Genomic DNA, 21,596 nt, shown 5'->3' on the forward strand with positions numbered 1-21,596 from the left:
GTCGCTACAAGCTCTTGTTCCTGCTTCTGCTGGCCCTGAGCTACCGGTGATGTTGCAGGCTGTGGACCCTTTTGATGCTCCTGGACAGTAGCCTCATGCTTTTATCTGTGGTTTGCTACCACAATGGTGGGGCCATTAGACTTTACCTTTTCCACTGTATAGAAAATGGATAAAATTTATAAATAGGATAGTCACAGGTGCTATGAGTCTCTTCTGCCTAGGCACCATGGTCCTTCAGGGCCTTTACAGCGTCGATCACTCTACCATCATCTCATCAATGGGATCATACGTTCCCCTCGACAACTTTCCTTGGCAATTTTCTGTGTTCCCTCCTTAACGGGTTACGCTGCATTTCTGGCCCGAAGCTCGGTCCTGCAGCTGTACCATCCCCTTTGCTGCCGTGGTTCAAACTTCTCTCCGAGGTCCTTTCTCATCCTAGGACAGAAACAAAACGCTTTGACTGTTTTGTCTTAGGTAGGACCCCTCAGCCACGGGGCACTTGGCACCTGGCCAGGAAGCAGATATCCCTCCACCCTCCCCCAGGGGCTACTATACTTGGAAAATGAGTCACAATCTCATCACGAGGCTTCAATTTCCATCTAAATTAAGTTAAAAAGCATGACTAGGTTTGATGCCTGCAAGCTGTTTCTCTTGTAAACAGTGTGACAGAAGTGACTGAACTCAGTAAAAACACCACCTAGGGTTTAATTGCTGGCTTAGGGCAAGAATTACCAGTAGTATCCGTGTGTATGTAGTATACACATGCACATATATATGTATGTATGTATTGCAACTTAATCTTTAGCCTCTTTTCATTACTCAGCTAATTCAGCACATCCCTGCCTGTGTGTTCAGGAGATGTAGCTGCTTGTACCTGCAGTCCTACTCCCTCCTGCCCAGGAGGAACCACCTCGTCAAGGAAATTAATGTGCCTGGTGTGTTTTGGGAAGTAGTTTATAGCTGGACAATTCTTCCAAAACCACATTTTTAATCTATTTCAAATATACCCAACTAATACACACCAGCTGGCACCCTATGCATAAAAATAATGCTTATTCTTCTGTTTCATCACATTCTGTGTATATGTGCTCTTTGCAGAATGATGTAAAATATGCTCAGTGCCCTATGTCTGTGACTGGCAGAAGAGCAGGATGCCTGTGCTTCTGCTGCTCCAGCAAGATTTTTTAATTTATGCCTTCTCAGTACACCTGCAACTGTAGAAATATTGTAGCCAATTATTTCTCCCAAGTCTTTCTACAAAAAACATAAATTCTATCAGCCCACTGAGAACAAAAGTCTCAGACAGAAATGCATAGCCTCTGTAAAGCAATTTGGAACTTGACTGAATTACCTGCAATAATAATCCGTGTATTTATAAGTTTCCCAAATGACAGTTTTGGACCACGGTAAACAGGAATCCAGCTAAAATATAATAATAATAATAATAATAATTTTTAAAAAATCAAGATTAATTCTAGGTCAGTCACTTTTAACTCTAAAAACCCAGAACTGAATTTAACATTGATTGTTCCACTTGGGTTATGTTCATTTTTTGAGCGCTCAGTAGTAGTCTCGCTTTGCCTGGCTTTAATCACGCACCTTTAACTCAACCCTGTACATTCCCGGCTTCCTGAATCCCCACTTTCTTAGTCAGTTTGCAGAGTGATGGGAATTAATATTGGTCCTTGCTTACATCGATCGTGTAATGACAGGAGAAATCTGCAGCATTCTGTATTTCAGGAAAGTGTTGGCTACTCAGGAAACTGTTCACGGTTTTCACAAGACTTTAGATTCTTAAATTTTTTTTATGTTAAGTTTTATGTTATTTTTTCCTTCAGATTTATCATCCTTCTCCCTCTCTTGCTCTTCTTAGAACAAAACCTCATTCTTAACTGTTGACATGTACATGGGAGCCTCCACTTGGCTATGGAGATTTTAAAGCATTCAAAATTTATCAAGCTCAGAACAAGGAGGGAATTATTTTCACGTTTGTTCATGATGTGTTCCTGGAAGTATCATGTAAATCCCCATAACCTAAGTCTGATGAAGCCCAACCAATCTATTTCACCTCATCCTCACACATATTTACCTGCAGATACAGTGCGTATGCATGTGTCTCTATGTGTATGACAGAGAGAGAAAAAGGATATGGAGCAAAGATAATTTATTTTGCTAATCTGTTCATTCAGGAATTTAATTTATTTTCAAAATGGTAAGCCTGTATTTTGTTTCTTGGGTACAGAGAAAATGAAGTAACGGATTATGGTTCAATATGTTGTTGGGATGGGATGGCGCTTATACATATTGCTTTTGTGAAGCTATTTAGCCAGGTAAACTGAAGATCTTCTTTAGCCTACGCATAACTATTGCCAGATCACTGTGTTCTGTTTGCTTCTGCAGCTACCTGCACAAGAACAAGTACCTGGAAGTTATCAATGATGATGCATTTCTGGGAGTGTACAGTGGACCAACTCTACTGTAAGTAGAAAGGAGAAAATTAAGTACCGAAAACTTTAGAAATCATACTGGTTCAGGTTGCACTTTACTTCCAACCGTTATTAGCAGCACAGCAGGAAATGGCATGTTTACAAAAAGAGTATCAGCAACAAATCCGTGCTTTAGGGAATAAATTTAAGAAATGCTTGCATCTTACATTAGAAATCCTGTTCCTACCAGTTTTTCTTCTGAAAGATTTTGTACTGCAGTCTGCCTTACGACTCTACAATTGTAGCACAAACTAAGGACTCTAGTAGCACACACACAAAAGAAACTGAATCAGAGGTGAAAGAATAACTTTAGACAGAATGAAGTTATTTCTGGTGCTCTTATCTTCTTTCTCATTTAATTTGGCTTCCAGTTGGATTTTACAGTCCTTGAAAGAACTGTTCACTAAAATTAGGAATCGCAATACAGAACGAAACAAAAAACTTTAAGAAGTTTAAGACCTTCAAGAATCATCCAGCACATCATGTAGCGCATAGGACCGATGGCGGGGTGAAGTGCTGAAAGCGGGATCCCCTCCTCCACTGCAAAACCAGACGCTCACTCCATGTAAGAATCCGTTTTACTTTCTGCTCTCCTGGGAAACAGCCAACATCTATCAGGATACCGGTGCAGTGTTCACAGAAGGAATCCTAGCAGCTAGCTGTAATAACAAAAAGGTGCAGAAGACACTATTTTTCTCCCGGAATCTTTCCAACTCCAGCAAACCAGGCTGGCTACCAGTGACACAACAATCTACAGCAGAAGCCGAGTTGGTTTTACCCACTTGATGCGAAGAAGAGTTGTGTCCCTGCCGTGCAAAGCTGCAGCAGACCTTTGATGGCGAGGTCACCAGCAAGTCCCTGGTCCCCCTGCATCCCAAGTCAGATGCATTTCAGAGCCTGGGTGTGAACAGCAGCCTGTCTTCTGCTTCAGGCAGCTAAATGACTTTGTCTGGTGGGGTGAAAAGGAAGATCTGGCTGAGGACCCACCTCTCAGGGTCACATTGCTCCTCCATAAGGTCCACTGGAGTTATTAGCAGAGTTCTTGGGAGCAGGGTCTGAGACCAGTTCTGGGGAGTATCAGGTTTTCCTTTCACCGGCTGGAGGGGAGAGAGAAGCACAGACCATTCCTGCAGTCACATTTCTGAAGCAGAAACCTTGAAAAATTGGCAGTGGAGCGAGCAGCAGCCCATAATAGTCAGTTATTCCAACAGAAAATCATGCCAAACCACTCCTGTCACACTGGGGTGACATTTTGTCCATTTTCTAAAGTCATCCTTGATTTTTCCAGTGGCACCTGAAGCATCACCAGAAAGAAGGAGATGGGAAGCAGCAGCACAGCCACCCACACAAGGACACGCAGGCCAGCTCTTCCTCCCCTTCACTCACTGCTTTCGGTCCCCTTCCCTCCGCAAAAACCTGCTGCAGGACTGCATAGGTCAGTAGGGATAATGTCATGTCACAACCTTCTTGCCTGAAGCCTGGCAGCTCTGGCTGCCAGCCGTGGGCAATCCCACCCCCTGCTTCTCTCCAGAGGGTCTGCAGAGGGAAGAAGGCAGTCCAGTCCTCTTCACTTGAGGTTGCAAAGTCCTTGGGATGCAGGTGTTAATAAGTAAAGGCAGTAACACCCTGCACTGTGTCCCTCAAGATGCTGTCAAGGACTAATGAGCCCATTTTTTTTATCTTCTTATCACTAAATCACCTGGAGGATAAACTTCAGTTGTGCCATGAGGGGCCAGATCCTGAGACTGCAGTGAAAGGCAGTGTTTTCTGACCATGTCTTAAAAGTTGTATGTTCTAGATAAGAAAAGCACAGCCAAGGCCCTGGGTCCATGATCAGGAGGAGAACCAGCCATCTAGGCAGAGTGGAAAAGACTGTTCTGGAAGCAGAAGGCAAGAGATCAAGAGGGAAACCTGAAAAAACTCACCGAGGGGCTGTTAAACCTCCTGCTCAAGGAGCCTTTGTGGTGGCTGTTGCTCCTCTTCCTCCCTGGTAGTGGGGTCACCTTCACTTCCCTGCTTCTGCTTTGAGCAGGGCTCAGGCCACCCACCCCTGCACTAAGACGGTCCTTGCTGGAGAACCACGACAGAAGCTGTGTCGGTGCTGAGCAAGCCTTTTTTATTAGTATTTGGCTAACAAAGCCTTTTTCTTAATATTGCACGTGGCACCAGAGAAGCCCTTTCTCATTTTTTTTCCTGGCCAGAAAGAACACTACAGAAAAAAGTTACAGCTGATGTAACTTTACCTGGGCACCGTGTTTCCGTGATGACACTACTTTGTCACAATAAATGCATGGCCCCAAAACACAGTGCAGCCTCCTGTTACGCCTGGGGTCTCGTAGGGCTCACTGCACATCTTCCCTCTGAAGGCTACAGGTGGAGCGATGGGTTGAAAAGCTCCTTCCTAGGGATGGCAGAAGACAGAAGACTTGGATTTTAAGTCTAAGGGAGGTGAGAGCAGGCAGCAGCACAGATTTTGACTCTTAGAGTTACAGTGGGTATTCAAAGCAGCAGTGTTGTTATGCTACACAGGTCAACAAGTAATGACACACTGCAAAGGGCTGTGGGGTAATCATTTTTTTTTTGCCTACTAATTTGCTCTACTAACGTTGCCAGCAAGCTCACCCTGCAAGGGGTAGCTCTGAGGTGTTTGAGCTACGTGTAACCTCTTGTTTCAGGGACTACTGTTTAATTCCGAGGGTGTGCATACGTAACTGTAAAGAATTTCCTTCTCACTCTGTTTTTAAGTCAGGTATGTCTTGATTTTGTCAAATAACTTGAAATTTTTCTAATCTTCTATAATTACCGTGCTAGCCCAGCTGCTATTGATTCTCAGTCTCAGGATGTGTTCTACATCTGCAGTCTAAACAAGCAGTTATCCACCTCCCATTAGAATGAGACACCTCCGTGGCTAACAACCGTCCTGCCAGCATTTATATTTAAAGAGGGATGTGGTACTATAGCGGCACTACAAAGACAGATATTGCTTCTCAAAGGCAGAAGGCATAAAATGGCAGGGAAACAACAGAAAGTCTGTAGTGATTAAAAAGTCGGAGTATTTCACACCGTGATCCTTTGATTTGCTAGTCCTGAGCTAAAGATCTTAGGAAGGTGTCGTGGTTTAACCCTGGCTGCAGCTCAGCTCCACGCAGCTGCTTGCTCACCTCGTGCCCAGTGGGATGGGGGAGAGAACTGGAAGGCTGAAAGGGAGAAACCTCATGGGTGGAGATGAAGACAGTTCAATAATGAAAAAAGGACAGAAAATAAAAACAACAAGGTGGGGGGGCAGGGAGGGACACAAAACAAACCCAAGAAGAACAAGTGATGCAAGAAAAAAATTGTTTACCTTCAACCGAGTGATGCCCAGCCAGCCCCTGAGCAACAGCAGCTCCTGCAAACTTCCATCCAGCTTTTATTACTGAGCGCAGTGTCGTAGTGTGGGACACCCCTGGGCTCAGCGGGGGCGGCTGTCCCGGCTGTGCCCCCTCCCAGCTCCTGGTGCCCCCCAGCCTGCTCGCCGGGGGGGAGGGGGGAGGGGCAGAGCAGCCCCTGGCACTGTGTCACCCTGCTCAGCAGGCACCGCAGCACCCCGGGGACCAGCGCTGGTCACAAATCCTAAACACACCTTTTCTCATTTTTAAGTCTCTTGCCTCACATTCTTACGTGCCCCAAAACCCCTCTCATAATAATCACTCCCCGTCACCTGCTTTACGACATGCCCGGCACCGATAGCGTACCGCTGCTTCCAGTCCTAGGCTTTCCCAAGACAGAAATCCTTATCTACTCCTTATCACTCTATATATGAACAACCTGATACTTGTAATCATCCTTGCTGCAGCTTTCTGTGCTCTTATTATAAACCGCACAGAGGATTTATAGAACTGCATAGACCATTTCAGACGCAGTCATATTAGATTGACAAAGTGAAGTTTTTCTGTTCTCTTTTCCATTTCTTTCCTAAAAAATCTTACCATTCTATTTCCCCTCAACATTATTAAGTAGCACTGACCTGACATTTGCAGAGGACTCCAAGATCTTCCCAGCGTGCCAAGTAAATTAAACCCCACTCTCATCCACATACAGTTAAGACGCCTTATTCCTAAATACACTTTACAATCACCCGTATTGAATCACGTCACTTATTTTACCACGCAGTCACTTAGAATTGCAGGATCATTCTGCTTCTTTAGACAATCAGCGTTAGCTTTCACTACCTCGTATATTATTTTGTGTCAGAGACACACTTTGTTGCAGCTACTGCCATTCTCTTCCCCTGAGTATTTCAGTAGTAGCAGTGCTAGCCTAGCCTCTGCCACCACGGTGGGGTATGTTCAGATACCGGTTCATTTTCCAGTCCTCCTCTAGCATGAAACTTATCACCTCTCCCCAGGCTTTTCCCCCACTCTTTTATGTTTTTTTCATTAATCCAGGAAAGCCATCCTCCGCGTCACATAACGGATTAACTACCTCAACAGCCCTTGATATCTCGTTTTGTCAAGGCTCTTCAGAAATCCCAATTCATTCTACAAACAGGATCATCTTTCTCCACATGTTTGTGCCAGAACACCTTCAAAGAACTCCCAAAAATTTGCGAGGTGTCACTGCCCTTCCACAAAGCCTTTCACACAGCATTTAACCATCTTCCCTTCCTGCAGGTAGCTGCCACCACCATGAGGACTTGATGGAGACCCATGGGGGTTGCTGAAAGGCCAGCCTTGTCTTGGTAAGATCTAGTCCAAGATCTAGTTTACCAAGATGTTTTGCTTCAGAAGGAGAGCTCTATACAATGAGGAAACTGGTGGGGGAAAAAAAAAAGAAAGGAGCAGGCCACTGATTAAGGGACTGGAGCATCTGTCATAGCAGAATCGGCTGAGAGAGTTGGAAATTTTAGTCTGGAGAAGAGTCAAAGGAACCTTCGCAACGTGTATAAATACTTGATGGGCAGGGATGGGGACAGGGAACTGGGAAGATGGAGCCAGGGTCTCCTCAGGTGTCCAGTGACAGGAGAAGAGGCAAAAGGCACAAACTGAAATACAGGAAAGTCCAATTCAACAAAAGAAAAAACTTCTGTACTGTGAGGGTGGTCGACTGTTGGAACATGTTGCCTAGAGAGGCTGTGGAGTCTCCAACCTTGGAGATACCGGGAAGTCAACAGGACACAGCTCGGAGCAACCTGCTCCGGGTGACACTATGCAGAGCAGTGAGGTCAAACTGGATGATCTGGAAGCTCAACCATTCTGTGACTCTTCAAAGGATAAAGTGATAGCAGGCAACATTCAGTCTCTTCTAAGAGCCAATTCAGGGGCTTGGTAGAAACACACACTACCTATCAAAAAGGACTCCAGAAGAACAAAAAAGAAGTTTATGTGGTTTAAGTCAACTACTTGTGACATATTCAAATATGTACGATAGCAAGGAAGCTATTAGAAGTAAAAAAACCCTCCTACAGAAAGGGGAAACAATTTCTAACTCAATTTAAAAACAAATACAAGCAAATCAAAAGAAAGAAGAAAAAAAAAAGGCAGAGCAAACCCAAGTGTTTTAGGAGTTTGTTTAAAGCATAAAATTAGCAGTAATCTTTCAGGTGCAAGAAACCAGCCGGTGGGTGAGACTTCTAAGAGGAATAAGAACAGCACTCAGAAAATAATGGATAGAAAAAAGCAGAATTATTTATTATTAGGGTGATGAAAGCGCTCAAACAACGTTCCTACACTAGAACCTTTTTTTACAGGTTTACTTCTTTACAGACTCTTAATTCTGAGAAAACATCTTGACTTCAAGTGTTGGTAGGAGAGGTTTTGGGACAGAGCAAAAAACGAGTGTGAAGCAGCGGCGGGACCAGCTGACATTCCCCCGGCGGTTCGGAAGGAAGCACCTGCCCCAACGGCGCAAGGCATCTGCTGAGCTGGACTCAGCACCACAGAAACCGAATGCGGCAAACATAATGCTGAGTTTTCTAAGAATTTCAGGATGGAACGGAAGATTTTCATTTCAGTTTATGAAGAACGTTGGTTTAGTAATTACAATCCTTTCTACTGAAGTATCCCAACAGGTTAAAAGGAGTCTGTAAAGGTCTAAAGGAAAATAGCTCTTCCAATGGAAGATGTGATTTATTTAAAGACTTTTTATAACTTTGGTTTTGCGCATGCATTTGTATCTGGTTGGCTTTAAAGGTGTAATTTTAAAAGTCCTGCTATTTCTTTACCACCCATATTCTGCACTATGAGCCATTAAAGACAAACTTTAAAACACAGGGAAAATCACAGGCAGAATTCATATCCTACTTGGATTTGAATGGTATCAGATCCTAGCAAGGCGGTATGAAATCCCGACCTCCTCTGGATTTGATTTTTGCTGTAGAACTGTAGGAAACTCCTAAATTACTGTGAGAATCTGAAAAATAATCTGATCCAGCCAGTGGACAGATATCCTGATGTTTCTCTTTTTCTTCCTTTACCTAGGGATGTCTCCAGGACAGCCGTCGCTAACCTTCCAGCCAAAGGACTGGAAAGCCTTAAAGAACTAATGGCCAAAAATACATGGACTTTAAAGAAATTACCAGCTGTAAAGATATTTCTTCAGCTAATGCGTGCTGACCTATCATACCCAAGTCACTGCTGTGCTTTCAAGAGCTGGAAAAAAGCCAGCGGGTGAGTTTCACTAACTTCCATTCAATTTTGAAGTATGTAAGTGAAGACAATGTTACAGTATTAATCTAAAATTACATCTATTGGCACTTCTGTGGCCATTTTTTCTAGGTATAGAGGACATCCTTTGAAACGGAGATTTGCAGTTTCAAACTGACAGAAGACAGACATTTTCATGTAATAATTTGTAGGACCTTTTGCAACTGCTGCTCCTTTAGTTGAGCCCAGAATTAAAGGGAAAAAAAAAAAGAAAAGGCTAACGTGCCATAACACAGACCGTGGTGTAGGAAAGCCTGGAAAAAGACATTTTGGAGGGGTTATAACCCCGTGTCTTGTATGTTTTCTAACTGAAAAGCTCAGAATAAATGACTCTGTAATAACCTTGCAGACAGATTATTTCAAATTCAGTTTCAGCAGGATTTCCAGCCTTCCATCAGAACAGGTGCGGATAGCTTTTGGAAAGAAAAAAAATACATTTCTAGATGTTCTGATGCAACAAAGCGACTCATCTTCTGTCCCAGAGGGAAGGGGGATGACTTACTGGGATTAGCAGCAGAATTGTACCGCAGAATGCAAATCCACTGTAAATTTCTCCAAAGTTTAATAAATTTAGAGAATTCCTATCCAGGCCAGCCCCTGATTTAGAAAGACAGCTCCTGTCTTCAGTATTGCAGTATTTGTATATTTCAATACACACAGTATATTGAAAATATGCTATGCCAAGTATATGAATTATTCGATAATAAACTCACAAAGCAATAGCATTCACAATTATGACGACTGGAAAGGTGAGGACAGAAATAAAACAGAGGAGTGGAAAGATTTAAAATCCTGGACAGGAAGAATGTGCAGAAAAAACCCAGCACAGTCTAATGACTGAAAGAAACAAGTATTTGCAAGTTCATTAGCAGAGATGAAATTTCTCAGACGGAATTGTATGCCATCTCAGACTGTTAGCAACCTCAAATTCTACGGAGCTGGAAATGAGAAGTGCTAAAGGTTATGTGACAGTGGGTTGCAGCGATCAAAAAATGCGATGACAAATTGCAATTTTTTCCCTAGTAAAAAATACGAACAATTTTTGACTACAAATACAGGTGAATCACACCGTGAGGTACAGCGACCCAACCACTATACTGCTTGTTAGCTGTAAAGCACCGACAGAAAATGCACAGATCAGAAATTAAAATGATGGAAGCTCTGGGAGAAAATTATTTGTGAGCAAAAATGAAAAGGAAATTAACACTGTGTGCATTATTTAAGAGGTACATAAACAGCAGATAAAAGTCTTGTTACCTAGTAAGAATGTAGATCCCAAGAAGAAAAAGGGATTATGGATGCTGAACTAGCCAAATTACTACTGGGGACAGCTGGCAGCAACAGAGAAAGGAAAAATATAGTTTAAAAAAAAGCTCTGAGATGCTCAAGCGAACCGTTCGCTCTGTGTTCTATGAACAGAAGGATACCCCAGCACATTTTTCTAGCTGTTTTCATTCACTGCGGTTCGCTGTTGAAGTGTTCCCTTTGTTTACTCGCTGCACTCCAGTCGCACTGTAAATGCCAGTGGTGATTTCCCCCTCTGCTCTTTCAGAATCCTGGAGTACCTGATGTGTAACCAGAGTGGCAGCCACAGCTTTCGTAAGAGATCAGTCAAAGCTCTCAGAGGTCCATTTTACAAAGATCACGCAGAAGAATACACAGACCACACCGACAGCATCTATGACAAAAACACCAAGTTCACAAATTTTCATGACAATTCCCATTATTACATTTTTTTGGAAAAGCACGGCGAAGGCGATCTTGGGTTTGGCCAAGAGCTCAAGAACCCTCAGATAGAAGACGTCCAGACCTTTGACAGTCATTATGACTATCCTCTCTGTGGAGGCAACGAAGATGTAATATGCACTCCAGAGCCTGACGAGTTTAATCCCTGTGAGGATATAATGGGATACCAGTTTCTGAGGATTGTGGTGTGGTTCGTGAACCTGCTGGCCATCTTAGGTAACATTTTTGTCCTTTTCATCCTTCTCACCAGCCATTACAAACTGACCGTGCCACGCTTTCTGATGTGTAACTTAGCCTTTGCCGATTTTTGCATGGGGTTGTACCTCCTCCTGATCGCTTCAGTGGATCTTTACACCAGGTCGGAGTACTACAACCACGCTATCGAGTGGCAGACCGGGCCTGGCTGCAACACAGCTGGCTTTTTCACGGTCTTCGCTAGCGAGCTTTCCGTCTACACCCTGACTGTCATCACCCTGGAGCGCTGGTACGCCATCACTTTCGCCATGCGCCCCGATCGAAAGATTCGCCTCCGGCACGCCTTGGTGATCATGCTGGGGGGGGTGGCTCTCCTGCTTTCTTCTTGCCCTTTTGCCACTGGTTGGCGTCAGCAGCTATAGCAAAGTCAGCATCTGCTTGCCCATGGACACTGAAACACCCGTGGCTGAAGCCTACGTTGTCTTCGTTTTAATATGTAACATTATTGCTTTTGTCATCATTTGTGCCTGCTACGTAAAAATCTACGTAACAGTGCGAAACCCTCAGTACAAGTCAGGGGACAAAGACACCAAGATTGCCAAGCGGATGGCTGTGCTGATTTTCACCGACTTTCTGTGCATGGCTCCCATCTCTTTCCACGCTCTATCTGCCATTATGAACAAACCACTGATAACTGTCACCAATTCCAAGATCCTGCTGGTACTCTTCTACCCCCTCAATTCTTGTGCCAACCCCTTTCTTTACGCTATTTTCACCAAAGCTTTCCGAAGGGATGTGTTCATCCTGCTAAGCAAGTTCGGTATATGCGAGCACCAGGCTCAAGTCTACAGAGGTCAGGCAATCTCAGCCAAAACCAGCAGTGGCTCTTACGGGCAGAGAATCAGCCGAGGGATAGGACAGATTCTCACCAGCATTCAAGACCCAGTCAACGATTACCTTCCTGCTGTGACAATGCAGAACCAAATTCTCATGGAAGAATGCAAGCAAACTGAGCTGTAACGCCCCAAAGTATCGCAGCCACAGTCTGCCCAAGAGCTGGTTGTGCATATAGTGAGTCAAGTCAGAAGATAACACTCGCCATAGCCTTCTTCCCTAGCCTACCCTTTGCGATGTCTGGAAGTACCTTCAGAGTGGTCTTCTTTAGACAAGTCACTCATTCGGACCCCCTGTCTCACTCACACTCTTAGCAGCGCAGGTCAGAAGATACCGTTCTTATGGCAATGCTGGAAGTAGATGCGAACACTCTATCTAAATAGGAAAACTAACATATATAAACTCAGCAAATATGACATACACCCTCACCTAAAAAGTTTAAGGAAGGAGGAGACCAAGCGTAAAACTTGGGGGTACCTGTATAACTAAAAAAAGAACATATTTTTTTGTAATTACAACAAGATTTAAAAAAAAATAAAATGAAAGGCTGAAGTTCTCAAATGCCAGCTGCCAAATGAACCTGTCAAAAGGTTCAACTGGTTTTCTAATGGCAAAAAACTTCTACCAGGCCCTAAAATGGAACAGATTCCTTCTGCTATCCCGACCTAAACACAGCTAGTCTGTTGTTTGCGGTTCTTGGTTTAGTTAGGTGAGGTGGAAAAAGAGGCCTCTCCGTATCGCCTTTAGAGCAGCAAAAGGCAGATACCCTTGACCTTGCAGCTGTTGATAAGGTTACAGATAAGAAACTTTTACCTGTTTTTTTCAGGGTGTTTGTGTGCTGCAAAAATCCCCTCACTACCACTCTCACTTTTTGATAAACCTGCTTAGGAGATGGATTAGTTTGAATTTGTTTTGAAGACCAGCCTACCCGGTCAAGTTAAGGACGTTTGTACTTTTTGCCGGCTGATACCTGAGATAGTACTAAAATTTCCTCCCTATTATCCATTCTTTACCTGACACCAGCACAGTTCACTCTGAGTACGTTTTTTTACTTTGAACACCCCGTACCTGCTGCCTTCTCACCACTGCTGCTACCCCCCTCACCCCTCTCGCAGGGTAGAATGACTTCCCTTTCAGCGCCTGCTACGCTGAGCTGCCTCAAATCTGCACTTGGACAAAGGGGGTGGCTCGTGCCTTCAGGGTACTTCATGCCCTTCGGTTACAGAACTGAAGGCTCCAACGTGTTTTAAGAACATCCCTCCATCGCGTAGGGAGAGCCGTATTCTGACATCGGTACCGTCCGCAGTACGACTCCATAAACCACACCGTCAGCTTTATCTGTGGCTTAGACACATACTCCCTGCTCTGTGCTTAACGAAATCCAAGCTCAGATACAAGAAACAACCCACAGCTTTTCGCTCCGGTGATGCACTACAGCATCCTTCTGCCACACCTGCTGCTGGACGGGGCCAGACCGAGCCCGAGCCTGGCTGTGCTCGCTTCATCCAGACGCCACAGACAAACGCCTGGTGCTCTGCACCTCCCGCAGGCACCGGGACCCGGGGCCGGAGCTGGGCTGCACCGCCTGGCTGGGCAGCACCTGTGGGGCCAGAGTGCCTGGGTTTGACAGTGGGATCAGACCCGTTCTCCAGCTGTAGAGACTAGCTCTGTAGGACCACGACCAAGACTGCAATTGATCACTTTGCTCATCTGTTTGGGGGTAAGGAAGGCTTACCAAGAGAACAGAGAACATGGGGTGAATCCTTGCCATCAGGTAGGTATGCTAAAGTTCATTTTGTAATCCCTATACTGGTTTTCATGGAGTTATAGTCTTTGAGGAACTATAAATTGAACAGACAACAGTCACATCTTTTATACTGCAGGTTACTAGTATCCAGAAAAACACAACGGTAGAGCCCTCCGAACTGTTAGCTACTACAGCTAGAAATTCCCTGACTGCAAAGGTCATGTACATTCTCCAATTCAAACCCAATTATTTAATTCCATATTCCTGATTATAAACAAATGGCCGCTTCAGTGAGCGGAAACAAGGGGCAGCAACTCTCATAAAAAATAAAAGATCCCATCATTGTTGATGCCATTACAAATCTACAATGTTGCATTATTGACTAATTCAGCTGCTTCTTTTGGGGAGGGGCATGCTTCCATTTTCGGTTGATTCTCAGCAAACTTTGAAACCCAACTGCCGAAAACCACACAAGTAATAATTGATGACCTCCTCTTCTGTGATCTAGACTCACCCAACGTTAATCAGAAATGTAAAGGTAGCTTCTTACGTGTGCAGACCCATAAAATTTCCTACTCCTGAAACGGCTGTATTCAGAATGCTCTGGCTGTGCCTGGGAGTCCCCTACAAAACATGTTATGCTGAGATGCGTAACATCCCACCCCTGGGTTCTGTCACCCTCCTGACACTGGAATAATCATTAAAGGGAGGAAAAGTTTCCTGAGTGCCTTCATTTAGTATCTCAGCAGCAGCTAAGACAATCAAGTTCTAACAGACATTTATGTTACAGACTTCATAGATAGTAGCGTACCAGTGGAAAAGAAAATCCAAGCTTGAATCGTACTCTTTTTCAGAGAGAAAAGATGAAATCAAAGGTTATTTTTAAACTGCTTTTAAAAGTAATATGGATCACTTATTTTAAACTTCTTTTTCACTTTAAAACAAACCACACTATTTGTTCCATGAAACTACTAGGACATGAGAAAGCTGCAATACGTTGGACGGACTGCAGTATGCTTTTGAATTAATACAGCTGTTTGCTGTTACTAATGGATGACTGATATATTTACCCACCATTGAACTTTTTTATCTCACATCACTGCATATTTTTTTTTTGTCTATTAAACAGAATTCTGTGATATTACCTTTATGAACAAAGTTTTATATTTCTGGTTTATGTCTTGCATATTTCTCCTTGTATTTAACTTGGTAAAAAATATTTTAAAAGCTATTGGAAAGATCCAGGCAATAGACTTTAAATAATTTATTTGCCAGACTTTTTTCTTGTAAATGTTTGTATCCTATAGATATCCTCTTCCATTTCTGCTCTTTTTGGTTTTGCATCCAGCCTTATGTAATACTTGCTATTTTAAATCTGTCTCAGCAAGATGTGTTATTTCTGGTGTTCAGTCGGTATCTTCTCTAGATTACTTTAGAAAGAATGGCAAGCATTGGAATAAAACGTTTTGTTTGAAACGGTAAGAGGCTCAGCAAGTTTTTTTCTGAAGTTTTTTAAAGATTTTTTCCTATAAAAGAAGTTAATACTGTTTCTCTTGCATTCAGCTTCATTGCTGTCCTTGGCTGGCCTACAGCCAAGAAGACTGACCACATGACACACAATTTGACAGAGCTCTGAGTTTTTTCCCCACCACTAACTGGGAAAGGGATGCCCTAAGTGGCCATCTCGGACAGCACGGCAGGGATGGAAAGGAACTGAAGAAGTGCTGTTGAGCTCTGGGGTTCCAAAACCATCATTAAATACATCCAAGATCATCAGAAGAATCACCTAACAGCTGTGAGGTCCTCTTCAAAAGACTAAATCCGAAATCTGATCTTTTCTGTTCTCTTTACTAAACCCAGTGGCTATGTGGCAGCCACAGTGACTAAGGATGACTAAGGATTCCATGAGAAAGCACTTACACAGTAAGAAGTTCATGTAGTAGAGAGACTCTACTGCAGAAATTCTCAAACTAACTAAATCAATCTGCCCATATGCAACGTGACAGAAGATCCTTCCCTCGCACTAGGTCTTCCCTCCAAGCAAATGTCCTTTGTCCCATTATTTGTCAACATTTATGCTGCCAAACTTTATGTTCAGTAGCTCTCATCATTGAGATCATCACTCATCAGTGAGGGGAAAAAAGTGGTTACCTTTGCTACATGCATCCTTGCATTACCTGGAAAAAAACACTTGGGGGACAACTCCCACTGCTGAAAACAGCTGAAGTATCAAGTTAACTCCTGACATACCCTCCCTGTCCCCAAAACCTCAGCTGACTTCAGTAACTGCACACCTTGCTACTGCCTGCAACTGTGCTGCCCTCCTACGTGAAGTTTACGGTGCAAGGAAATCTTTTTCTCAGTTGTAGATGTTCACTGGCATCAGCTAGGCCAATTAAGCTTACAGGCAAGAAGAAAATCCAACAGGCCAACAAGCGACAAGGAATAAACAGTTCTTTCTAGAAGGCCTATGCCGTTCAGTATGTGCATAAGGTACCTGGAAAAAGGAGTGAACAGTAAGATAACAGAGTTTGCTGTAGTAGCAAGAGAGTCAGAGCAATAGGAAAAACAGATGCCTATGAAGAACTACAGGAAGACTTCTTAAGACCGAATGACTGGCAAGAGGAATCCAGTGTAGATGAACAAAGCGATACGCATAGTAAAAAAAGATCAGATGAAATCTTAAGTGATGTACTCTGAGCTGACAACCCCAATTCAGGAATAAGATCTTAGGGGTACAGCAAGTCCATGACAATACCAGCTTATGCCTCCTGGAGAACAAAAAAGCAAATCACATTATATTATTGGGAAAGGAGCAGAACCTAAAATCAGTAATTATTATATCACTGTATAAATCTGCACCTCGAATAACGTAGCTCTTATCTGCAACAGAAAAACAATATAAGAGGACTAGAAGGTTTCAGAGTAGGGCAGCAAGGAGAGTGAAAGGCTCGGAGTTACAGCTAAGGAATGAGTAAAGTAGGACCCCTTGGACTAGAAGACAGATGACAAAGCTCGATAGTCATGAGCAGGCGGGAGCAGCCGAGTTCTCGCCAAAAGCTGCTGCGGGTAATAAAGTTTACATGGGTTTATAGAGACACTGAGGATTCATGGAAGAGAAATCTGTGGAAAGATACTAAAACCACAAAAACTGTCTGTCTCAGGATGCTTCTGAACTGCAGATGTATGGCAGATGGGGAGTGTCTCATACGTGCTTGCCTATCCCGTTACGCTCCGTGTCGCCACGCCTGGTGAGCAGCTATCACAGTCAGGGCTCCGGCACAGACGGATTCTGGTCCGTTCCAGGGCAGCCGCTTCCCTTGTGTTTGAGCAGCTCCCCTATTCAGACTGCAAAGACAGCTTCAACTGCATCTGCCTTCTGTAGGCCTGACTGCCAAGCCCAGGTAGATAAAAATAAAAGAAAAAAATCCAGCTGAGTGAAGAAGAGCATACCCGGGTTCACAGCACTACCTCAACTGATTTGACCTCGCAGCTCAAGTGAAAGGGCAGAGGCTAGCAGCCTCCCCTGCAAACCCTGCACAGAAATGGGAAGAGCCAGTGCTGCCATCCCACAGGGCTCTCAATAGCTCTGAGATTTCACACTGGAGAACAGAAAATCCTGTATCAGGGTGGCAGAGAATGCCGCTGTTTTCTCTATGTAAACGTCTGTAATTCTATTTGCATAAGTTGGTGGTAATACGTAGACTATGAAAGATTTCTTCGTTCTCAGACACTGTAGAAAAAAGCTGTAAAGTTTAGCTGGAGGCTTAGTTATGAGGATGTGGAACTTTCCCCGAGCAATTTAAAGTGGCTATAGCTGAACCTCTGCTAGTTTCCCCTCTCTCCACCTATAGAGAGATGTGGGGTTTTGACTGAGCAGGCAGCTGTTTTAGATGACAGCATCCACAACAGGTCAGCTATAGTCAAAGCAAAGCTATGCTATCCTGGAAGCTGAAAACAGCGTAAGTAATAAAAGGTAAATTGCAAATCACTACCATAGCATTTTGGTTTATTAACATAAATGAAATACAATTTCATTTCCTTTCTTGCTGGGTAATTTAAATATTAATGCTCACAGCACAGTCTTTGGAAAATCTGTACCAAAAAAAAAAAAGGTTTCAAAAGTGAAGTTTGATTTGAGCAGACCTCCTACACTTCTGTGTTAAAATGAAGCAAGCCCTCTTTTCCAGGCTGTCTGTGTAGGCTGATGAGTAATAGCAGCATAATCTGTATTGTTTTCCTAACAGACGCCAGGCATCCTCACTCTAAAACCACTCAGTAATCAAATGGTTTCTGGGTCGCAGTTAAAATTGGACAGGGTGAGGCACAAAATCAGTTGGGTATCATGCCTTTCTGTTATGCACTCTCCTCCTCCTTGGTAGGGAATCCAAAAACATATGACATTATACTGCACCTTGATGGAAGCTTTGTGGGCTAAGGCACAAGGTGCTGAAGGGCCATCATCATGCCCTGGAACAGAAGATGGTTAAGAGGTCTTAGTGACGCACGCCGAGAGATTCTGACAGCATCGTCAACCTTGAATTCACACCGGCTCAATAATATATCTGCATAAAGCTGAAACACTTTTAATCTGTTTAGTCATTTCCATCTGACCCGACTGATTTCTGTGTGACTAGAAATCACGATGTGGAAGGGAACAAACGGAGGCTCTGTGAGGTCAACAGGCAGAGTGTGTCACCAGCAGAACCCATCGGTCCTAACTTCCTATCCCCATCCCACACCTGCCTCCCCATGCACACACTTTATGAATTGCCACAGCATCTGAAATTGCCAGGTACTCGGATCAGGCAGGACACCCATCTGTGGAAATTTCCGATTTTTGTAACCGCCTGTCCTTATTTTCCACCTCAAAAATACTGAGTAACTATTCCACAACATGGGAAAGTCTCATCAACTACAGCACAGGACTTGGGACCTCACTGGGGCCACCCTGAACTTCCAGGAGCTGAACTTCTGCAGGATTAATATGAATCAACTTGAATGTTACCCTACGTTTTAGGTAGTTTTCTGTGCTGTCCTGATTATATGCAGTGCCAAGCCCCGCATGTGTGGTCATCTGAAATAGTATCCTTACAGCACATCTGTGCAATTCAGCTGCAGGTCATAGAGCTTCGTTAATTAGAGGAGGAGGAGCACACTCATTCTGGTTCTCAGCTATTCACTACACAGCTGTGATGAGGAGTCTCCTCCGGGTTCTCATTTTTTCCTCTCTTTTAAGGAATGAAATCTGTTGTGAACACCAATTTCATTCACAACACGTATCTAAGAGCTCACTAAACGGTCATTACAAAGCGATTGGAATCGTTACTTGCATCTATACTGCGATACTTTCTAATTTTGCTGCCAAGAGCCCTCCTGTTGCAAACACCGCGACTGGTAACTAGTGGGACAGCCAAACCCATGCCCAGTCCCAGCCGACATGGCAGCGGCTTCTCTTTGCAAAGCAAAGGAAAATGACAGCGCTCGTGTTTGAAGGCAAAGCTGCAACAAACCAAATCCAAGCAGGAACACGGGTTTTCACAAAAACCTGCTCGCTGCGGACTCTGAGGCACTGTCTGCGCGTCCACCTGCTCCGAAGGCTGTTTGTGCTGCACGCACAATGCCGGTTTCAGTTTGTACCGAAAAGCATTCCTGAAAGGGTACATGGATTGCTACTGCTGCCTAGAGGGAGCCGTGGAAACAACAGATCAATTCTTTTTTAGCCAGCTACAGATTCCCAGTCAAACCCAGCAACGTCAGCGTGAAGCAGCAAGAAGTGTGTTTTGAGGAGGGGCAGTTCGGAGGGGTGGCTGACACGCCGGCAGACGCACCTTCCCAGGAAAAGTCCAGGGGGAAAAAAAAAAAAAAGCTTTTTTTATTTCTTATTTTTCTCTTTCAACAACTAAGTGCATTTGCACTCTATCAGATTTTTTTTTAAAGGCTGGCTACCTCTTTTTATCTTTACCCTCTGTGCTCTCCTTTTCCTCCTTCCCGAGTCTTTTCACGTCTGCTTTCTCAACTACGGAAGAAACCCCATGCCCTATTTGATGAAGTACTTCATATTTTCTACCTACCATTTAAAGTTATTTAGACTACATATACACACATATATATATGTATACATATACAGCAACCTTAGGGAGAAAATATAAAGCTGTTTATGAAGATGACAGAAAATTAAACCAAAAGATAGTCTCAATAAACATTAACAGCGACTTGATCTGCTAAAATTAAGAATGGCTCCACTTCCCCTCCCAAAACCAACTTAAGTGAGATATGCAGAAGTGTCTGTGATGTGAATGTATTTCTTCTTTCACTAACAAGTTTTTAAGATCAGTATCATCGTCACACTTGCCAAGCCATTTGTCACTTCTCTACGCATACATGGAATTCTACTAGGTGCTGCTTTAAGATTAAAACTACATATTAAAATCAGACAAATTCAGTCCACATGGAACAGTATGTCAGAAATATTCCTCCCAGCACTAACGCTCTTTGTTAAAAGCTCAAACAAGGTAGGCTCAGAAGGAAAGACCTTCCATCCTGCAAAAATCTGAGTTTTCTGAAAACAAGGCCACCCAAGCCAGAACAAAAGGCACTCGCAGTATTTATTTGCACAGGGAGAACTCTGTGCCACATCCTTTTCAGAAGTGCTGTACCCCCCAGAAGACCGCGTTCCCTGGAATACATCACCTGCTCCATCCGGCAGCCCGCCCGGAGTCAGCCCGCTGCTCCTCGGAGGGGAAACCCTCAGACCTCATCGGGCAGGACACGCCAGCAGCCCTGTCGGGGGGACCTGGCAGCAGGATTCCTGGGAGAAACGAGAATGACCCTTCAGAAAAGCCAGGAAGCCGGGTGGTTTAGGCAGAACAGCCCGCCTGCCTTATTTTACTAGTCCGAATCATTTTCTCTGTCCCCAGCTAGGGAAGGGGTTTTCTTTACCTCGGCATCAAATCCCACCAGCTCCGGCACTGGTAAAGCAGCATCCCAGCTCTCTCAGGACTGAAATGGGTCTTCTGTTCCAGACATCCGAGGGCCTGTCCGCAGCGCACTTCTGTCTGCTTCACTTGGTACCTCTAGCAAAGAAAAATCGTTTGCTACCCTGACAGAATCACCTGCCACACGTTTTTTGTGTTACAAGATTACTTTTTGTTATTTTTACAATTTAATGAGAGTCTTTGTTTTGGATTTGTTATTGAAACGTACCTATCCAAATTAAAACACTTGCTGTTTTCTATTTCAGTAACTTCTTGTTCACAGATCTCAATTAAAAATTAAACCAAAAACTAGAAAATGTAAACCAAATACACCCAGCTATACGTTTTTAGAACAGTTATAACTAAAAGGCATTTAAAAAACGTTAAGTTCACCAATATCCATCTTCAGAGAGGGGTTTTTCACCTACAGAAGCAGATGGGCAACTCGGTATCATTGGTAATGCAAAGTGCTATTTTCAATTATTTATTCTCTCTCCATATTACCTCATTATTTCGGATAATCCTCTTCCAGGTCACACAAGGACGTGCACATTTACACTATGTAAAAAGATGTAATTGCACAGGCATTTCAAGCAATAATAATCGTGGCAGTCTTCACTCTGAAGAAAAAAATTGTTATAAAAACAATTTTTGGAATGTTATATATTCACAGCGAAGGTCAAAAGTAGTTCAACTGCACTTCATTTGACTGTACTACAGATGTCATTGCTGCGTCTGGAAAGATTAAGAGTGGTTTTGGCATAATCCCATTAGTGGTGGAAAAACTAGTTTGAAAAAAAAAGAGTGACAGAGTCTGCTCTCACAAACGGCCAGTCTTTAACAGCATTTTACAAACAAAAGTCCAGGT

General features: G+C 43.6%; 1 protein-coding gene and 1 long non-coding RNA gene across 2 annotated transcripts in view; one reads left to right on the forward strand and one right to left on the reverse strand.

Annotated features, from left to right (window-relative positions):
• TSHR (thyroid stimulating hormone receptor) overlaps nucleotides 1-14,599 on the forward strand; it is a 34,016-nt gene extending 19,417 nt beyond the window's left edge. The window contains 4 exon segments of the mRNA XM_040601860.1: nucleotides 2,401-2,478; nucleotides 8,945-9,133; nucleotides 10,722-11,469; nucleotides 11,471-14,599. Coding sequence (XP_040457794.1) covers nucleotides 2,401-2,478; nucleotides 8,945-9,133; nucleotides 10,722-11,469; nucleotides 11,471-12,130 — 1,675 coding nt within the window. The 3' untranslated portion in view covers nucleotides 12,131-14,599.
• LOC121091741 lies at nucleotides 2,494-21,521 on the reverse strand. Its single transcript, XR_005829023.1, has 6 exons — nucleotides 21,233-21,521; nucleotides 20,694-20,827; nucleotides 20,445-20,562; nucleotides 4,730-4,887; nucleotides 3,269-3,583; nucleotides 2,494-3,145 (listed from the first exon to the last, which is right to left on the reverse strand). It is a non-coding gene; the product is annotated as an uncharacterized LOC121091741 (long non-coding RNA).
• Between the last annotated feature and the right edge of the window lie 75 nt (nucleotides 21,522-21,596).

The sequence above is a fragment of the Falco naumanni genome, chromosome 7 (genome assembly GCF_017639655.2).
Source record: "Falco naumanni isolate bFalNau1 chromosome 7, bFalNau1.pat, whole genome shotgun sequence".
In the NCBI taxonomy this organism is placed as follows: Eukaryota; Metazoa; Chordata; class Aves; order Falconiformes; family Falconidae; genus Falco; species Falco naumanni.